At 34.1% G+C, this 19,026-nt stretch overlaps 1 protein-coding gene across 4 annotated transcripts in view; it reads right to left on the reverse strand.

The window, feature by feature from the left end:
* Positions 1–19,026, reverse strand: part of LOC150107404 (inositol polyphosphate-4-phosphatase type I A) — a 484,038-nt gene that overhangs the window by 57,926 nt on the left and 407,086 nt on the right. For all 4 annotated transcript variants that reach the window (XM_090391868.1, XM_090391866.1, XM_090391867.1 and 1 more), the window contains exon 19: positions 18,421–18,662. In XM_090391868.1, coding sequence (XP_090247994.1) covers positions 18,421–18,662 — 242 coding nt within the window. The remainder of the gene's footprint in view (positions 1–18,420; positions 18,663–19,026) is intronic.

Genomic DNA, 19,026 nt, shown 5'->3' on the forward strand with positions numbered 1-19,026 from the left:
AATTCTTAAGCTTTATATTTTTAATTTTAGAGACAAAGTCCTTTGAATTTTTAATGTAAGAAGAAGATTTTCCTGCTAAACCTTTTAAGGAGGATGCTAGATATTTTGATAACTTATATGTAGGTGAGTCAATACTATCAACAATTGTTTTATATACACCTGGAAACTGAAGATGGTTGTGAGCCTGTTTGGTTGGCTTAGAATTGATTTAAATTGATTAAAATCACATGTAACTGTGGGAAGCCATATTATGGCCAAACTGAGAAGACCATCCTCCTGCGTCTCGAAGAACATCAGAGAGACATTGCCTATAGTAGAACCAGAGCAAGCGCCCTCTCAAGCCATGTCCTGTTCTCAGTGAACACAAATAATGAAGGCCACCAACATGAAATAGACTGGAATACAACATCAAACATTAATATATGCCACGATGAAGTAGAACGGCACATAGTTGAATCCAAAGAAATTATTCGAGACTCTTCTCACATAAACAGTAACCTTAATTATAGTTTGCCAGACTCACATAGCTCTGCTATCAGATACTGGCGCACTCATGAAGTCACACGCTCGCAGATGCTTAACAATAGAACTTTAGCCTGGACTGTAGCTTCAGTTCTAACTTAATTCCAGTTCATAGTCTGTTTTTGTAGTGGTACAATGTTTCTTTACAGTGTATTTTATGTTTGCTTTTAATGTTCTCATGCCTGGAGAAGTCGGCATTCTGACGAAACATGTTGTGTGTTAAATTAAATTGTTTTTCTAATTCTCGGAATTCAGTCAGTAAATAATATGAACATATATATATATATACATAAAATTCAAAGATAGTAGCACACTAAATAGCATCCATAAACTGATAGTGTTATACAGTCAGCTCTCACTATAGCATATGCTACTATAATAAATAATGAATGAGTTTGTTATAATGGTGAAAACTTCTGACTATGGCCTCAGAGGTACAATACGGTGATGAAGAAAATTAACTAGACAGGAAGCTATCTAGTGAATTTTCTATCTACCTATAAACAAATTATTAATTTGTTTTCCATAAGTGAGAGTCAATATCATGTTCTTATTATTATGTAATTCAGTATTAAATCACCTTTATGCCCATATAAAGAAATAAGTGCAATCAATCATAAAAAGTATTGAAGAAGTAGGTTATGTGAATAATATAAAACAACAGGAATGGATGACAGATGAGATTCTTTCTCTTACTGATACAAGAAGAATGTACAAAAACAAAGACCTTGCCAGGTATACAGAAACACATAACATCATCAAGAAAAAAATAAAAGAAGCCAAGGAAAATTGGATGAAAAATTTATGTACTGAAATTGAACTGCTTCAGAAGAAACATGATAATTTCAATCTGTATAAGAAAATCAACGAAATTTCTGGAAAACTGAGGAAAAAGCAAATAGTGTCTCTAAGAGACGAAAATGGAAAAATAGTTCTAGAAGAAGAGAATAAAGCACAGATTTGGGTAAAATATGTAACAGAACTTTTCAATGATACTAGACAGAAGCCTATAAATATAAAAGATAACATTCAAGGACCAGCAATCATGAAAAGCGAAATAGAGAATGCTATACGAACAAGTAAAACAGGAAAAGCCAGTGGACCAGATGGTGTGCAAACAGAATTTTTAAAATTAATAGAACCAGATAACATCAAACTTCTTGAAAAACTATTTAATAAAATATATGAAAGTGATGAATTTCCATCAGATTGGCTCAAATCTACATTTATCACTGTCCCAAAGAAACCCAAAGCGAATTCCTGTGGTGACTTCCGACTTATTAGTCTAATGAGCTAAACATTAAAAATATTTTTGAAAGTAATTCAGAATCGTATTTATAGAAAAAGTGAAGAAACTCTAAGTGAAACACAATTCGGCTTTCGGAATGGTTTTGGTACTAGAGAGGCCCTTTTCTGTACCCAAATATTGATACAAAAATGCATAGAAAAACAGAAATCTGTCTTTATGTGTTTCATAGATTTTGAAAAAGCATTCGACAAAGTCAGACACACTAACTTAATAGAAGTCCTTCAACAAATAAGGCTAGATGAACAAGACATAAGACTAATAACAAATCTGTATTGGAATCAGTCAGCTACCGTTCAATTAGACAACATTACCACCGGTGATATTAACATCAAAAGAGGAGTGAGACAAGGATGTGTGCTCTCACCACTCCTGTTCAACATATATGCAGAGGTAATCTTTAAAAAAGCATTGGAAGAATGTTCAGAGGGAATCGCAATAAATGGAAAGATTGTTAACAACCTTCGATATGCAGATGACACCGTGCTAATTGCAGATAATATTATGGATCTCCAAAAACTCATTGACAGAGTATACATAGAAAGCCAAAGAATGGGAATAAATATAAACATCAACAAGACAAAATACATGATCATCAGCAAACATCCAGCCTCATCAATGAAACTGACACTCAATGGGAAAAATATTGATCAAGTGTCAAGATATAAATATCTTGGTTGCTGGCTTAATGAACGGTGGGATCCAGAAATAGATATAAAGACAAGGATTGAAGTTGCACGGCAGTCCTTCATGAAAATGAGAACATTATTCTGCAATAAAGACCTAAACATGGAGGTCAGATGCCAAATGCTGAAATGCTACGTGTGGTCTATTCTGCTCTATGGAGTTGAAACATGGACATTGAAGGCGACAACCATCAAGAAAATCGAAGCCTTTGAGATGTGGCTATACAGAAGAATGCTAAAGATATCATGGACAGAAAAAATTACCAATGAAGATGTCTTAAAATCCATTGGCAAAGCTAAACATCTTGTACAAATAATCAAGAAACGAAAAACATCATATCTTGGCCACATCATGAGAAACAGCAAATACCAACTTCTACAAACTATTTTGATAGGAAGAATTGGTGGCAAAGGAACTAGAGGAAGAAAAAGAATATCATGGTTTGACAACATCAAGACGTGGACAGGAAAGAGCAGTGCACAACTGCTCAGATTAGCACAAGAGCGCAGTTTGTTTGCCAAGATGGTCGCTGACCTTCGATAGAAGATAGCACAATAAGAAGAAGAATCATAAAAAAAGGTGAGTCATAATAGTCATCATATAATGATGCTATTCATTAGTGCAATAACTGAAACAACTCAACAAATTTTAACTGTAATACTAAACACAAAATTTCATTATATTCCATCATGTCAAGGAAGAATTATTATTATCATTTCAAATAATTTTGCCAACATAAAAGTCTAATTATAGTAAAAAAGTTAAAAAATATATTATTATATCGAATATTATAATTACAAGATGATGGCATTCTATTCCATCAGAACAGAAACTGCTAAAGTTACTGCACTACAGCATATCAATATGATCAAATATAGATCATGCTAGCAAGCTTCTTTAATTATTATTATTATATGATACCTCCAGGGAGTCCAAAGACTCATCGAGGGAGGACACCAACTCCACAACTCTCTGTCTCCACCACTCAATTCACCAACTACAATGAACCGCAACTACCATCATCATCTACCCCAATGCCATCTATCACTCACCACAACTACTATTTTCACAGACAATCACAAACATCCATGCCCACGGTAGGATTCAAACCTGCAGCCTCCTGGAGAGTGGATATGCTAACCACTCGGCCAACCAGGATGGCTAATTCCTGACATACTCTACAGTTGAAAATTGTCCACAGTTGAATTTTTAATTCAATGGCCTGGTTGACTTCAGTTAGCATTACCACTCCCTAATCAGCAAGTTGTAGGTTTTAATAATGCAGTGGGCAGGAATGTTTATGTCTGTTTCAGATGGGAGAAATTTCATTGCCAAGCACATAACTACATCATCATGCTTATTGGAGGCCTGATCTGAAGCAGTATAAAAAAAGTTTTGTGTTTCTAGAGCAAGGTTTTCAAATTATTAAAAAATAAATAAATACATCACCACATGATTAAGTTTACATTATTAATAATCTTCTACCAACAATTTTCCTCCAAATTAGTTTATTATTTGTTATCACTCCAATATTATTGTATCTAATATTTCACTCTTCTAAGGCACTACAAATGGAATCAATCCACTTAAAACTTGGTCTTCCTCTGGGTCTTTTTCTTGCCACCTTGACATCAAACATTTGTTTTGCTTACCTCTCTCATTCTGTTTAAGTGACCATACCACCTTGGATTAGTCCTGCTCACAGATTCTTGAATGCAAACAATGTCAAGTTCCTTCCTAATTACTCTATCATTGATACCATCTGTTCAGGCCCTAATTTTTTTAAGAATCTCACATCTGTGGTCTCTAATCTGATTAAGTGCTTTATTTCTAACCCAACTTTCAGATCCATAAATTAAAAGTGGTTTGAACATTGTCTTGTATACTGCTAGTTTAGTGCTTTGAGTAATTTCACTCTTATTCCTTATAAATTTATTCCATTGGCTTCCCAACACACAGTTTAACTTACCATCACTAAAAACTGCCGAAATAGCTGAAATATTTTACTAGTTCTATATGCTCTTTTCAGTTGCAGTTTTCTATGCTCTGCTATTTTCATAGTTTTGGTCTTTTTATTGCTGATTTTCATCCATATTTTTTTTTAAATATGGCATGAAAATGCTGTTATTAAATTTAGTTAGAGAATACTAGAGACTTGCACTGGATGTGTGTTCAGGAGTACGACATCATCTGTATAAAACAAAGAGTTGATATCTCCAATTCTAATATTAAGTTTAATGTCATTTTCTTTCATAATGTGATCCATTATAGTTGATAAATAAGAGTGGAGATAATGTACATTCTTGTCTTGCACCTGATTTTACAGTCCAACCATCTTCTTGTATTCCCTTCAATTCTGACTTCTATCTTACAACTGAAATATAGACTACGTATTGCCCTGTATAATGTTCTTTTCCTTCATGCTTACACGGTGATCAGAACACATTATGAAAACTTATGGAAACAACTACTGTGTTAGAGTAAAACTTTAGCTTAATATAGACCAAAATAAACCTGGAGTATATACATACGAGATGGTATCAAAAAGTTTCGAGACTAGGTTTGTAACACGCCAACAGATGGCAGCACAAGGCTGCACGCACAGTCACAGGGAGCACCTACCTTCATAAGTCAGTGTGCCAAAAGACATCGTCCTGTGTACGTCAGGAGCTGTGCAACTGATGCTATTCTGACCACCTGCGTTACCACATCTGCAATTTCATCATGGACAGCAAGTTAGAACAAAGAGCAAACGTGAAATTCACGTTTGAAAAAACGTGAAATTTGAGGATCATTACCGGTGACGAAACTTGGGTGTATGGGTACGACCCTGAGATGAAGCAACAGTCTTCACAGTGGAAGAGCCCGTCATCTCCACGACCGAAAAAGGCGAGGCAGATCAGCAGCTCGACCAAGTGCATACTCATCGTCTTTTTTGACATTCACGGCATTGTGCATCGAGAATTTGTCTTCAGGGGCCAGACCATCAATAGCGAGTTCTACTGCCAGGTTTTAAGGAGTCTGAGGGAGGACATTTGGCGAAAGCGACCAGATCTGTGGCGCGCGAAAAACTGGATGCTCCATGACGACAATGCACCCTGTCACCGAGCTCTCCTCACACGAGTTTCTCGCCAGATTTGGCTCCTGCAGACTTCGTCCTCTTCCCGAAAATGAAGATCCAGTCAAATGTCACCGTTTTGACACATTGCGGAGATCCAGCGCAAATCGCAGAGGGTGCTTGACATGCTTTGAAAAGAAGACTTCCAGGACACATTCCAGAAGTGGCAAGAACGCTGGGAGCGCTGTATTGATATGCAAGGAGACTATTTTGAAGGTGATGGTGTGTAAACATAGATAAATAAAGTAATTTCTCATAAACAGAGCTAGTCTCGAAACTTTTTGATACCACCTCGTATATACACAAAGAAACAAGCTACACTACACTACAATCTACATGGTATGCTAAAGTTATTGATCAACTGAAACTATGTTGGCTGGATGTGCCATCCATTGGATGGCACACATCCAGCCCACAGTTTCCAGCAAACCCTGACTTTAGGACTCTAAGCAATTTTCAGCTTTTACTGGCCACTATACATACCAGATGGTTGTAATTTATATGTGTACTCATATAAATAATTTTTAATTTTAATTTATTATTAATTAATTAATTAATTTTTTCCCTTTTTTTTTTTGTAAACATGTTGCTCTCCAGCTTAATTTAATTTTGTAACCTAACAGATAATAATAATAATAATAAGACTCTAGCTTTGATGTAGTAAGGTTTTTTTTCCTGCCAGAGGTCAGGCCAATAGTTGTAATGGTTGGTCAGTAACTTTAGCATGCCATGTAGATTGTAGTGCAGCTTGTTTCTTTGTATATATGTGTATACTCCAGATGATGACCTTCATGTGAAGGTCAAAACATTGAGTGTTTATTTTGGTTTATATTAAACTAAAGTTTTACTCTAACACGGTAGTTGTTTCCATAAGTTTTATAATGTAACTGTATAATGTTCCATTCAGCTTTATTCCCTTTTTTTTTATAGATGGGAACTATTAGAGCTCTGGAATTTGACCTTCTGACCAGGCCCTCTTAATTATGTAGTGTAGCAACTGCAAAACTTTTATATCACCTGATTTGAGCATTTCCAGTCAAATATCATCTACTCCAGCTGCCTTTCTACATTTCAAGTTTTTGACAGTGTTTTCGGTTTCAAGTATTGGTATATATACTCCTGTTTGCATTTCTCTTGAAAATTTTCTACAATGGTTCTGTCACCACTTATATTATTTAACAGACTTTCAAAAGTAGTTACTCCACACATCCTTAAGGATATCCTTCAATCTTCATGACACCGTTATCATCTTTGACTCCTTTTATAATATACTCTTTCCTCCATTTCTAAACTTTTTAATAGTTTCCACCACATTTTGCCAACTTCCTAATATTTACCTTCTATATTCTTACCAAAGTCTTCCCATGACTTTTGTTTAGTTACTTTCCACATAGCTTAGCTCTTTTATGTATTTCTATGTATTCTTTTAGAGCAACTGTTAATTTTTTGCTAGGAACTGAAAGTTTTCTTCTTTTCCAGGACTGCTTCTTTAACGTCATGTATTCATCATGGCATTCTTATTTTTCTATTCCTTGCAGACAACTTGACTGCATGCCTCCCTAATTGAATCAATCAGATTTTACCACTGAGACTTCAAGGTTTGTTTCTTCTTTTTGAACTGTTCATTCTTTCTTCAATAATCTTTCTATTGTTGCATATACAGTGTATGTGTAAAAACTGCTCAACTTTAACTTTTTTTTTAAAACTTTTTAGATACCATTTTTTTCAATGTAATATTTAGTTTTAATGGTCACTTCCAATTTCAAATCCTCTGTACACTCTTGTATCCTGACCTAGCATGAAGATATCACTATCAACAATAACACAGTCAATGCGGCTTTTCTTTGACTAGTCCATATCCTGAGCAGAAATCCAGCAGATACTTTAAATTATTAATATCCCTGTCCTTTTTCTCCAAATTTTCCCAAAACATTTCTATATGTGTGGTGGTATTCATTTCCTACTTTGCTGTTTAGATCTCCAAAAAGTACTACTTTTCCCATTTTCTTTATGTCAACTGCCTGCTCTAGTTGACTCAAAAAATTGCTCCACTTCTTCCTTAGAACCTTCTGTGGGAGAATAGCCACAAATAAGTTTCATTGTCCATTTCTCCATTTTGACATATGCCCACATAACTCTACTTGAAAGCGCCTTCCAATCAAGAAGTTTCTGTTCATGTTTGACGTTGAATGCTACGCTACTCTTTCCTTTCCTTGATCATTATTGCTTGAATATAACATCCTATATTTATTATTTAGCAAGAGCTCACCGGTTTTGTCTTCTTTGTTTCAATGATGCCAATTATGTCCACATGGCACTTTTTCAGTTCTTCTGCAAGCTTGACTTCCTTTCCATTAATATTCCTTATATTCATTGTTGCTATCTTCAGTTCTTCTGAAGTTGGGTTTATTCTTCTTCTAGATGTAGAACCTGAGTCTGTTCCAGTAACTGACTTTTTACTGCTCACCTTGGTTCCCTGATGAAAACAATGGAGGCTTTGTTTAACTGGGCAACACACCCAGTTGGCACAAAAGCTTATCATGTTGCACCATCATATTATTTGTGGCTTAAACTCATAGAGAGAGAGTACAATTTGCTAGGTCACAAATTTCCAGCCTCATCCTCATACATTCAGTACTCAGTGGATACCTACTAACAGGGCACACCACATGAAGGTGTGGATCTGACATTGGGTCAGAAGCCTCAATTGGTTCTCTGCATTTCTATATATTTCTACACACACACACATGAGGTGTGACAATTTAATTCCCAGAACAGCCACGTAGTGTTTCACGTGTGGTGATTTGGTTGGAGTCACATGAGTAATCATGTTTGTACATCTTTTAACTAATGCGTGTGTAAACCTCAAGCTGACAGAGCCATTTGCCAGTTGGCTATTGCAAAAACAATAGAGATCTGCATGTAAACTTTGCAGTAAAAATGTGTGATCGAAATTTGAAGCACGTGTTAACATCAAATTTTGTGTGAAAATCACCAAAACTGCTGCTGAAATGTTGGAGCTGTTGAAAGTGGTATATGGTGTGGATGCTCTGAAAAAGCCAAAGTGTCTTAGAGTGGCATAAGAGATTCAAAGGTGGGCAAGAAGATGTGAATGATGACCTCAGAAGTGGGTAGCCAAAAACAAAAACAAAGGATGCAAATGTGAACAGAGTGCGAGATTTGGTACAGTCTGACAGACGATTAGTGTGTGATGAATTGCAAATGAATCAAGAAAGGAGAAAAAACCCTGAATTGTAGCCTGACATGGATCATCCATCACAACAATGTGCCAAGCCATAGTGAGCTCATTGGGAGAGAGTTTCTGGCCAGAAAATCGAACACTGAATTAGGTCATCCTGCTTATTCACCTGACTTAGCTCCCTGTGATTTATGGCTGTTTCCAAAATTAAAGATTGCACTAAAAGGATGAAGATTTTCTGACATCATTGATATCCACTGAAAGGAACTCAACAGTATTCCGGAAAAAGAGTTCCAGGCCTGTTTCCAAAAATGGGATCGCCATCTTAACCAGTACATAAATGCACAAGGGGAATACTTCAAAGGCGACAGTAGCCACTAACGTATAGTTCCAAATGTAGGTTTTTTACAGGTGCATTTTGGGAATTAAATTGTCACACCTTGTATACATAAATTAAAAAATAAGGTTGCAACTAATTTTTTATTTTTACATTTCATTTTATATTTTGTTTTTATATTAAGTTTACTATACCCAATGTTTCTGTGTGGACTGTTATAATTCCTGTGTAATATATTGTACATGTTATACCATCATTTTATATTTTGGTACAACATGACAGTAATATATATATATATATATATATAAAGTGCCTTAGAAGATAGAAATATAAGATCTGACAATGTTGGAGTTCTTGACAGGTAACAGACTAATTTGGAGGAAAATTGTAGATAGGAAGTTAGCAGTGATGTAAGCTTTTCATGTAATACTATCATATTCTGTACACTCCCTGAGGGTACATGGCAGGAATTTGATGATGATGATTTATATTACTCAAGGTTCTCTAATGAATATGAAACTTTTGTAAAATCAAATACATTTATCAGAAATCAGTGCAATATGACCAATCTGTTTTTAGTTTGTGTACTCTAGAGAATTTTGTCAATAACATGATCTGACTGAAACAAAAATTAAAACAATTGATACATTTCATCCAGTCAAAGAGGAGTTAGTGCAATATATAATATCATAAGGACCACTAAAAGGTCAAAGCTAGAAAACTGAGAGAAATATTCACTTAGCCTATATGGAATGTGGTAAACTGACTGGACTTCTGATCCAAGTCTAATCTAGTAACATGGCACCCATGGTATGCCGTGTTACTATATGTCCACCTTGGATGCATAATACAGATGACTTCTGCTGCAGTGAAGTTATAATAATAATAATCATCATCAAATTCCTGCCATGTATCCTCAAGGAGTTTACAGGCTATGATAGTACTACATGAAAAATTTACATCATTACTAACTTCCTATCTACAATTTTCCTCCAAATCAGTCTGTTACTTGTCAACGCTCCAACATTATCAGATCTTATATTTCTATCGTCTAAGGCACATTGTACCATATCAATCCACCTATATCTTGGTCTTCCTCTGGATCGTTTTCCTGCCAACCTGGCAGAGAACACTTCTTTTGCTAATCTTTCCTCTCCCATTCTGTTTAAGTGACCATACCACCTGAGATTAGCTCTCCTAACGTATTCCTGGATGCTGACAATATCAAGTTCTTTCCTAATATCCTCCTTTTTAATATGATATTGAATAAGATATACACATAAACACAAGAAAGATATTTAATTAACCAAATATTTCTGTATGGAAATAGCAGACCATCTTCAGTGGCACTACAAGAACAGTTTAAAAAAAAAAAATACAAGGTGGAATACTAACAATAGATCAATCATTTAAAAATAGAACAAGCCACGTGATGTTATATCACTAAGTATTAAAGGGAATATTTTTAAGTAGAGATGATTGAAATAAAGATATTAATTAATAATATTAAATAACATAAAATTAATATGAATTAATGAGTTATCCTGATTAGACTTTCCCAGATTTTTGATATACATATACAGTCATTCTGATTCAGGTTAGGACGATGGAGTAAGGCCTCTACGCTTTCTTTGAATAAATGTTCAAATTTATAATGGGATCTATGTAAGAGGCGAGTTTTTGACCAAAGGATGTTGTGGTTTGTTTCAATCCCATGCTGAGCCAATCCAGATTTTTCAGGTTTGTTGTGATGAATGGAGGATTGATGCTCTTGGATTCTTTTTTCAAGAGAACGTCCAGTTTGTCCAAAATAGGAGAGATCACAGTTGCAGGGAATTTGATAAACTCCAGGAAGAGATATAGTTGAGCGTTTGTCTTTAGGGGAAGGAAAATGGGAAGATAATTTCTTAATAGGTGAATACGTAGCTGTTAACTCATATTTCTTTAGAATTTTTGTGATAGGTTCTGAAATCCCAGAGATGTAAGGAATTGGAACTCGACATATTGAATCTTCGTTGTTTTGTGGTGGATTATAAGAATCGAGAAGATGTTGAGTACTCTTTTTGGAAAAGCCATTGAGTTTCATGTGTTATTGGATAGAAGAAAGTTCTTTCTATAGAAAATTAGAAGTAGAACAATTAGTTTTGGCTCTTTTGATTAGACATTTTATGATTCCTGTTTTTTGACAAGGATGATGGGCTGATTCTTCAAGAATATAACAACCTGTGAACGTTGGTTTCCTGTAAACTGTAGTTGTAAGAGTATTTGAAGGTGACTGGATGAGGAGAACATCTAAAAAGGATAACTGGTTGTTTTCTTCCATTTCCATAGTAAACTTTATACGATGATGTAAGGAATTGATACTGTTTAAAAAAGAAGGTAAGGAGTCTTTGTTGTGCGGCCATACAGTAAAGATGTCATCTATATATCTTACCCAAAAGGATGGTTGAGGGAAAATAGATGAGAAGAGGACTTATTTTAAATGTTCTAAATAAAAGTTGGCTAAAGCAGGAGAAAGAGGACTTCCCATGGCCGTTCCTTCTACTTGGCTACCAAAATTTTTTGACATAAGAAATATCCAGAGTGTATTATGAAATCGAATAGTTTTATAATGTCTTCTGGAAAGATGTCAGCAAGTAATTTTAAAGTATCCTTGAGAGGTACATTTGTATATAAAAATTCTATATCAAAGCTCACCATAAGATCTGTAGGTTGCAATGAGACATTTATTAATTTTTCTAAGAAATGTGAGGAGTTTTTTTAGAAAGGAACTAGAGTTGCCTATGTGAGATTTCAATAATTTAGTTAGATATTTGGCTATACGGTAAGTAGGAGAATCAATACAATCTACTATTGGATGAAGAGGAAAGTCGATCTTTTAGGAATTTAGGAAGTATTTTAGGAAGACCATAAAATCTAGGAGGTCTTGCAAAATGAGTTTTAAGTCTTTCAATTGTGTCTCTATCTAAACTGATGACTTCATCTAAGAGAGAATTTAATTTCTTTAGTTGTCTGTCGGTTGGATTATAATCAAGTTCTTGATATGTGGAGCGATCTCGAAGTAAAAGAGAAAGTTTTCTTCTGTAATTTGCTGAGTCCATAACTACTGTTGCTTTCCCCTTGTCAGTTTTGGTGATAATGAGGTGATTGTTTTTTTCTCAAGGACTGTAAAGATTTCATTTCAGAAAGAGATATGTTGGAAGGAGGAAGTCTGGCCTTAAGTAGAGAAGAAGCGACTTCTAGGCGAAGAGTATTAGCTTTTGTTTTGAGAAAAAACAATCACCAAAGCTGACAAGGGGAAATTAGTATTTCACCTTGTATTTTTTTTTTTTTTTTAAACTGTTCTTGTATTGCCTCTGAAGATGGTCTGCTATTTCCAGACCGAAATCTTTGGTTAATTAAATATCTTTCTTATGTTTATGTGCATATATTATTCAGTCTTTATGTCACAAGTATCCTTAAAACATCAAATTAATATGATATTGCCATTGATGCCATCTAGTCATGCCCCTAATCTTTCTCAGGACTTAGGGCTAAGACTTACTAGTCTTTGGTCAAGACTTCTGACCCTGCTCTCAGATCCATAAGTTAAAATTGGTTTGAACACTGTCTTGTACAGCTAATTTAGTGTTTTGACTAATTTCTCTCTTATTCCATAGAAATTTATTCAGTTTACTTCCTATCATACCAGCTTTGTTGATTATGTTGTCTATTACAAAATGAAGATTTATTGTTACATAGACCATATATTTACAACGTACTTAAGCTCTTACAAATTGCCTACCGGTTTCACTAGTAACTGACCAGCTTTCTCAAGGCTTGCATAGTACAAAAAAGAGGTAAATGCAAAAAAGGTTTCAAAATACAAAGAACCGTTAGTACCTGTTAGGTAGCTAGGGTGACACGTTCGCGTGACATAACTACTCAGCATCATGAACCTAATGTCACGCGAACGTGTCACCCTAGCTACCTAACAGGTACTAATGGTTCTTTGTATTTTGAAACCTTTTATGCATTTACCTCTTTTTTGTACTATGCAAGCCTTGAGAAAGCTGGTCAGTTACTAGCGAAACCGGTAGGCAATTTGTAAGAGCTTAAGTACGTTGTAAATATATGGTCTATGTAACAATAAATCTTCATTTTGTAATACTTTATGACCAAAACATGTATAATTTATGTTGTCTATTTCCATATTTAATTTACCATGTTCACTAAAAATCCTGCCTAAGTAGCTGAAATGTTTCACTTGTTCTATAGCTTCTCCATTCACAATACAGTTGATATTTTCATTGTCTTGTTATTGCTGACCTTCAATGCCATATCTATTACAACAGTTATTCAATTTAGTCAGGGAATCTTGCAGACTTCTAGTAGATTTATTTAGAAGTACAACATCATCTGCATAAAGCAAAGAGCTGAGATTAACATCTCCAATTTTGATATCAGGTTTAATATCATTTTCCTTCATAATGTGATCCAGATAGATAATGAATATTGTTTCATTCACATGTATATTTACATGTTGAAAGAAAGGATTCTTGAAACATGTTACAAGAACCCCTACTCCAGCTAAGAAACATACTTTCTCCATTCTATATACTTTCATTATCTATCTCCAAGAAACATACTTCTGAGATATAAAATCTTTAACAGATAGATACCCACTTTATCTTACTGGAGTTTCAGAAGGTTCTTTATTCTTTCCAAAGTTCCAAAATTATGTTATTATGGCATAGCATAAGTTTCCATATAGTTTCTTGTTTAACTGGCTTGTGGAATCCTCATGCATTTAATAAGGCAATGCAGGAGAGAGAGAGAGATAATATGATATGATTAGTGACGTGCAACTGGTAATTCTTTAACTTCTAGATTTAGATAAATCGATGACATCTTCAATCTGTACAGGAGCAACTGTGTAGCCTGCATCTTGAAAATTCTTTTCCAGTTTTTTCCAGTTGCTTGTCGTTATTTCAATTTCATGGCTACTGTTCTTAATTTGGAAGTCAGTTATTTTCTTTTATTTAGCCTGCATCTTGAAAATTCTTTTCCAGTTTTTTCCAGTTGCTTGTCGTTATTTCAATTTCATGGCTACTGTTCTTAATTTGGAAGTCAGTTATTTTCTTTTCATGTAAATGGTAATGTAATTATACTGAGAAAACTTTGCATCAGCAAACTTTATTATTTTTTCTTTAACTGTGTATTCCTCCCTTTACTTTCATCAGCATGAGAAGGTTTCTCATAGTCCATGCCTGAGGAGTCTTTATTTGATGATCCATAACCTTCTCCATCCTTACATTTTTATAATTTCTTGTCCTTTTAGATTTTGTTCCTTTTTTTTTTTTAGATTATCTTTTAATTTTTTCTGTTTATCATCAATTTTTTTTTGATTAATTCATCTTTTCTTTTTAATGATCTTGTCAGGATATTAAGTTCTTTCAGATATCTTACTTGCTTTTCTGTTTGCTCTTCACTGACTGCTCCTTGTGTAACAGTTTCACTTGTTTTCATTTGTTGTATCTGTTCAGTTGTTATGCTAGATTCATTATTATTAATTTTAACTATTGTTGTTCTATCCATATTTGATGAGGAAAGTGGCTCCTGCTGTTCTTGAATTTTGGGATTAATTTTTGGCTGATATTATTGTGCGCTTTTTGTGATTTTACCAAGTGTAGGTTATTTGAAAGCACATTCTTTACTAGACTGAATTCGAAGATCTGGGAACTCTTCTTTACTCCTCTCCAACATATATGCTATTCTAACAGATCCTACCAGTGCTCCCACTCTTTTGGTGAGAGTTCTAAAAGGACAAGTAGTATAATATGGTGTTCAGTACTTTTGCATTTCTGACAGGGTTTAAGATAATGATATGTCCTCTCCATGCCATGGCAATATGCCATAGTAAATTCAAATTTGAAAGGCCATTCATGGAATCAGCCTCAGCCCTAAGAAACATGCTAAAACCAACAAATTTGGTTGCATGAGACTGCCCCAAATTTGGGAGACTTACATCAGAAGACCTTCAGTCCAATGGCCGAGAATATGTACATAGCCCGCTAGGAGGCACCATCAGGACTTTTAGGAGAAACAACAGCATCCTGTTTCGTCCTCAGTTACTGTGTGTAGTACCTGCATGCACGTGTCGTTATTTTAAGTTCCTGTGAAAATGACGTGACGTTGCCAAAATATTGGAATATAGATTAAAGTTTAATTTTAATTTATATCATTTGTACATTATACATTCCTTAAGTAATTTAATAAGCATAACACCTTTTATTCCCTCGGAGGGAGTAGATGAAGCCATTTTAATCCTATCTAACTTTAGGAGACTGTGTGGATAGTTCAATCTCCAGCTATCAGAGATAGCTGGCCCAAGACTATCACTAATTTTAAACAGCATCCAGTGAATAGACTGGACACAAGTGCTGAAATTTCCAGTTTCCCAACCCTAACAAGATATATTATTGTCTGAAACTGTGCGGGTTCTGTGGTCGATTTTCTTGAGTTTAGGAGATGAAAAAAACCTGAGTCCAGGAGGAAAAACTCATTGCCCATGTGAGAGATCAACTAACTTGGAAACTGGTCAAAGAAAGGCTTAGAATAAGTTCCTCTAATCGGTGACTAGAATTGAACCTAGGTCTTTCTTTGGGCAGCCTAGAGTTAATTTTTTTAATTGTAAAAATAATTAAATTTATTAATTTTTACAGTTTGTACACATTTACAGTATTTCATTGTAACTTTTCAAAATTTAAACGTTGATTCCAGACTTATAATTTCATTCTCTTCTAATTGTTTCTTATGTCTCCTATTATTGTTTTTATTTATACTTTTTCATGTTGTCATTTTGAGTCTTTATATATGGTTCCTGCCAATCCATTGTGTTTTGTCCACATTGTATAATTCCCATCATTTCCTCTGTTCTGTTTCCTGATTTTCTTTTGTTATATTTCCTGCAACTTTGGCTGAAACTTTTCCATAGTTCATTATAGCACATTATTTCATTATAGTGGTACATCTACTGCATTAAATATGGATTATAAAATTTTCATCTCAGTATGAAAATCTTTCAAATTGCACTGAAAATGCACAAATGTACAACATTTGTCCAAGTTCTATGAACAGAAAATATTTTAACCTAGGTAATTATTTGTTAATTGTCAATAAAAGCAAAATAAACTGTATTATGCTTAGATAGGGATGCCAAGACTATTTTTACCTACAATAAATAAACAAGAACTATGGAAATATAATCAGGATCTCTGTTTAAACTGTATTGATTGCAAAAAGCCTAAGTAAAGGAAGTCAAAAAACTGTTCATAACAATAAATCTGTATGGTGCAAACAGAATTTTAAACCAAGTAATAAGGCTAAAAGCCACCAAGTCTTTAGCCAAATTAAATAACTGCTGTGATGAAGCTGGTATGGAAACCATCAAAAAAAAAAAAAAGATGAAAACAATGAACATAACCAGGAAACAGAAAATGTCATCTGCATTATCAGAAATTAACCAAGACAGCTAGTAAAATAATTCAGCTATTTAGGCACAATTTGTATTGAAGATGGCACATTAAATATGGAAACAGATAGTAAAATGAGGACTACGATGGTGGTAGGTAGTTGAATAAATTTATATGGAACAAGATAGAGAAATCATCCATAAGAAAGTGCAGTATGCAAGACAGTTTTCAAGAATTTTAACACACATATATATGAGAGTTGGGATAGAAATAAAGCAGCTGATTACAGATCAGAGAGTAGCAGATATGACAGTTCTGAGAAAATCAGTAGAATGAACAACTGGCATCGAAGGTAAGATTGCACAAGGGATGATGATATCAAAAAAGAACTCGACACTATTACTGTTCAAAAATGTATAAGTAGACTGAATAGAAAATGTGGTCATATGTAAACAGTATGAAAGAAGAAAGATTAAATCAATATTAAAACAAATATGAAACCACTTTGAAAGAAGTTTCCAAATGGCAAATATTCATGAAATCTTAATTGCTAGACTCTCAGTATGCGGTACATCTTTTGAAATTATGCACAAGAAAATTATGATGATACTTTTCTGTTAGCAGCTTAATGCTAATATTTGTAAATTTAGGGACACAAAAACACACATGTTGAACAGATTATTTTATTAATTACTAATAAAATAAAACTTGACGTTTCGACCCCTGTATCGAGGTCATCATCGGAAGAATACAAGTGTATACGGAACCAAGCTACATGATCATGCCCTGTATACCGGTAAACTAAATCTACGTAGTTAGTTAATCCTTTTCCCTAGCCTGACCTCTAGTGATAAAAAAAAAAAAAAATAATAATAAATAAATAAAATAAATAAATAAATAAATACAACTACAATAAACTGCTAAAGTCCTCATGTATTAATATTCTTCTGGATAGTTCTGATTGTTATAATATGATTTCTTTCAGTTGCTGTTGAATGTTACAAACACTTCACTAGGTTGTCTTCTTGCAGTGGGATTTTTCTATGGCTAGTTTAGGTTGTTATACAGGTTGTAGATAGGTCCTCCACATTCTTGAAATCAGGTTGTTATACAACCTGTATAACAGCCTAAAGCAGGTTGTAGATGGATCCTCCACATTCTTGAAATCAGGTTGTTATACAACCTGTATAACAACCTAAACTAGCCATAGAAAAATCCTACTACAAAAAGACAACCTGGTGAAGTGTTTGTAACATTCAACAGCAACTGAAAGAAATCATATTATAACAATCAGAACTATCCAGAAGAATATTAATACACGAGGACTTTAGCAGTTTATTGTAGTTGTATTTATTTATTTATTTTTTATTTATTTTATTATTATTATTATTTTTATTTTATTTTATTTATTTTTTTTTTTTAATTTTATTTTATCACTAGAGGTCAGGCTAGGGAAAAGGATTAACTAACTACGTAGATTTAGTTTACCGGTATACAGGGCATGAGCATGTAGCTTGGTTCCGTATACACTTGTATTCTTCCAATGATGACCTCGAAACATCAAGTTTTATTTTATTAGTAATTAATAAAATAATCTGTTCAACATGTGTGTTTTTGTGTCCCTAAATTTACAAATATGAGTGCTGATCACCGTGTAACCTTAAAAGAAAGCTTAATGCTTATGTGTATATGACACAAAATAGTTTTGAGAGGTGAGAATTTTCTGCAGTGCTGCTTATAGATGAGCAAGCAGTACCACAGAAAATTCTCACCTCTAAACAGATACTTATCTCTTACCTATTTCCTTCCACACGAGGTTGAGGATTTGAGGACTGTGAAGGCTCCAAAAAGAATAAAACTCTCCTTAAATCATCAATTCCTACTAACATATCTTCCAGAGCGCCCATTTCATCACCATAACAACTTAAAAGACCTTCAAAGTGTGCTAGAAAGCCTACTGTCTTTAAGGTGTAAAGGAAAGCAGTATCAGGCAGATGACACCAAAGATGTGTCATTAAACCAGTGACAAGTGATGTCAACTAGAAAAAAGCAAAAAAAGTTATTAATTGCAATCATAACTATAATCATGGAAGAAATTTCTTTCATGATTATATATAATAATAATAATGTAGCTAAGAAGTACACTTTTTTCTCCCCCATTTTGTGTATATAGGAATAATAGTTACCATGGAAACCACTCACTTTTAACAAGTGAGACTACAATTTCAATTCAATATGTCAAGGTGGTAGAGGATTGGAGAAGATATTGTCATACTTTCAAGAGGATGTATTAAAAACTGCCACTGGCTTTGAGCTTAATAAAAATCTTGCGATTTGCAAGTTTCTAAAGAAAAGGATCAGATAGTATTTTTGCATAAAGACAAAATAGAAGCATCAAACTGT

The sequence above is a fragment of the Typopeltis vanoorti genome, chromosome 4, assembly GCF_054136105.1.
Source record: "Typopeltis vanoorti isolate ZY-2024b chromosome 4, IOZ_Tvanoo_1.0, whole genome shotgun sequence".
NCBI classification, from domain to species: Eukaryota; Metazoa; Arthropoda; class Arachnida; order Uropygi; family Thelyphonidae; genus Typopeltis; species Typopeltis vanoorti.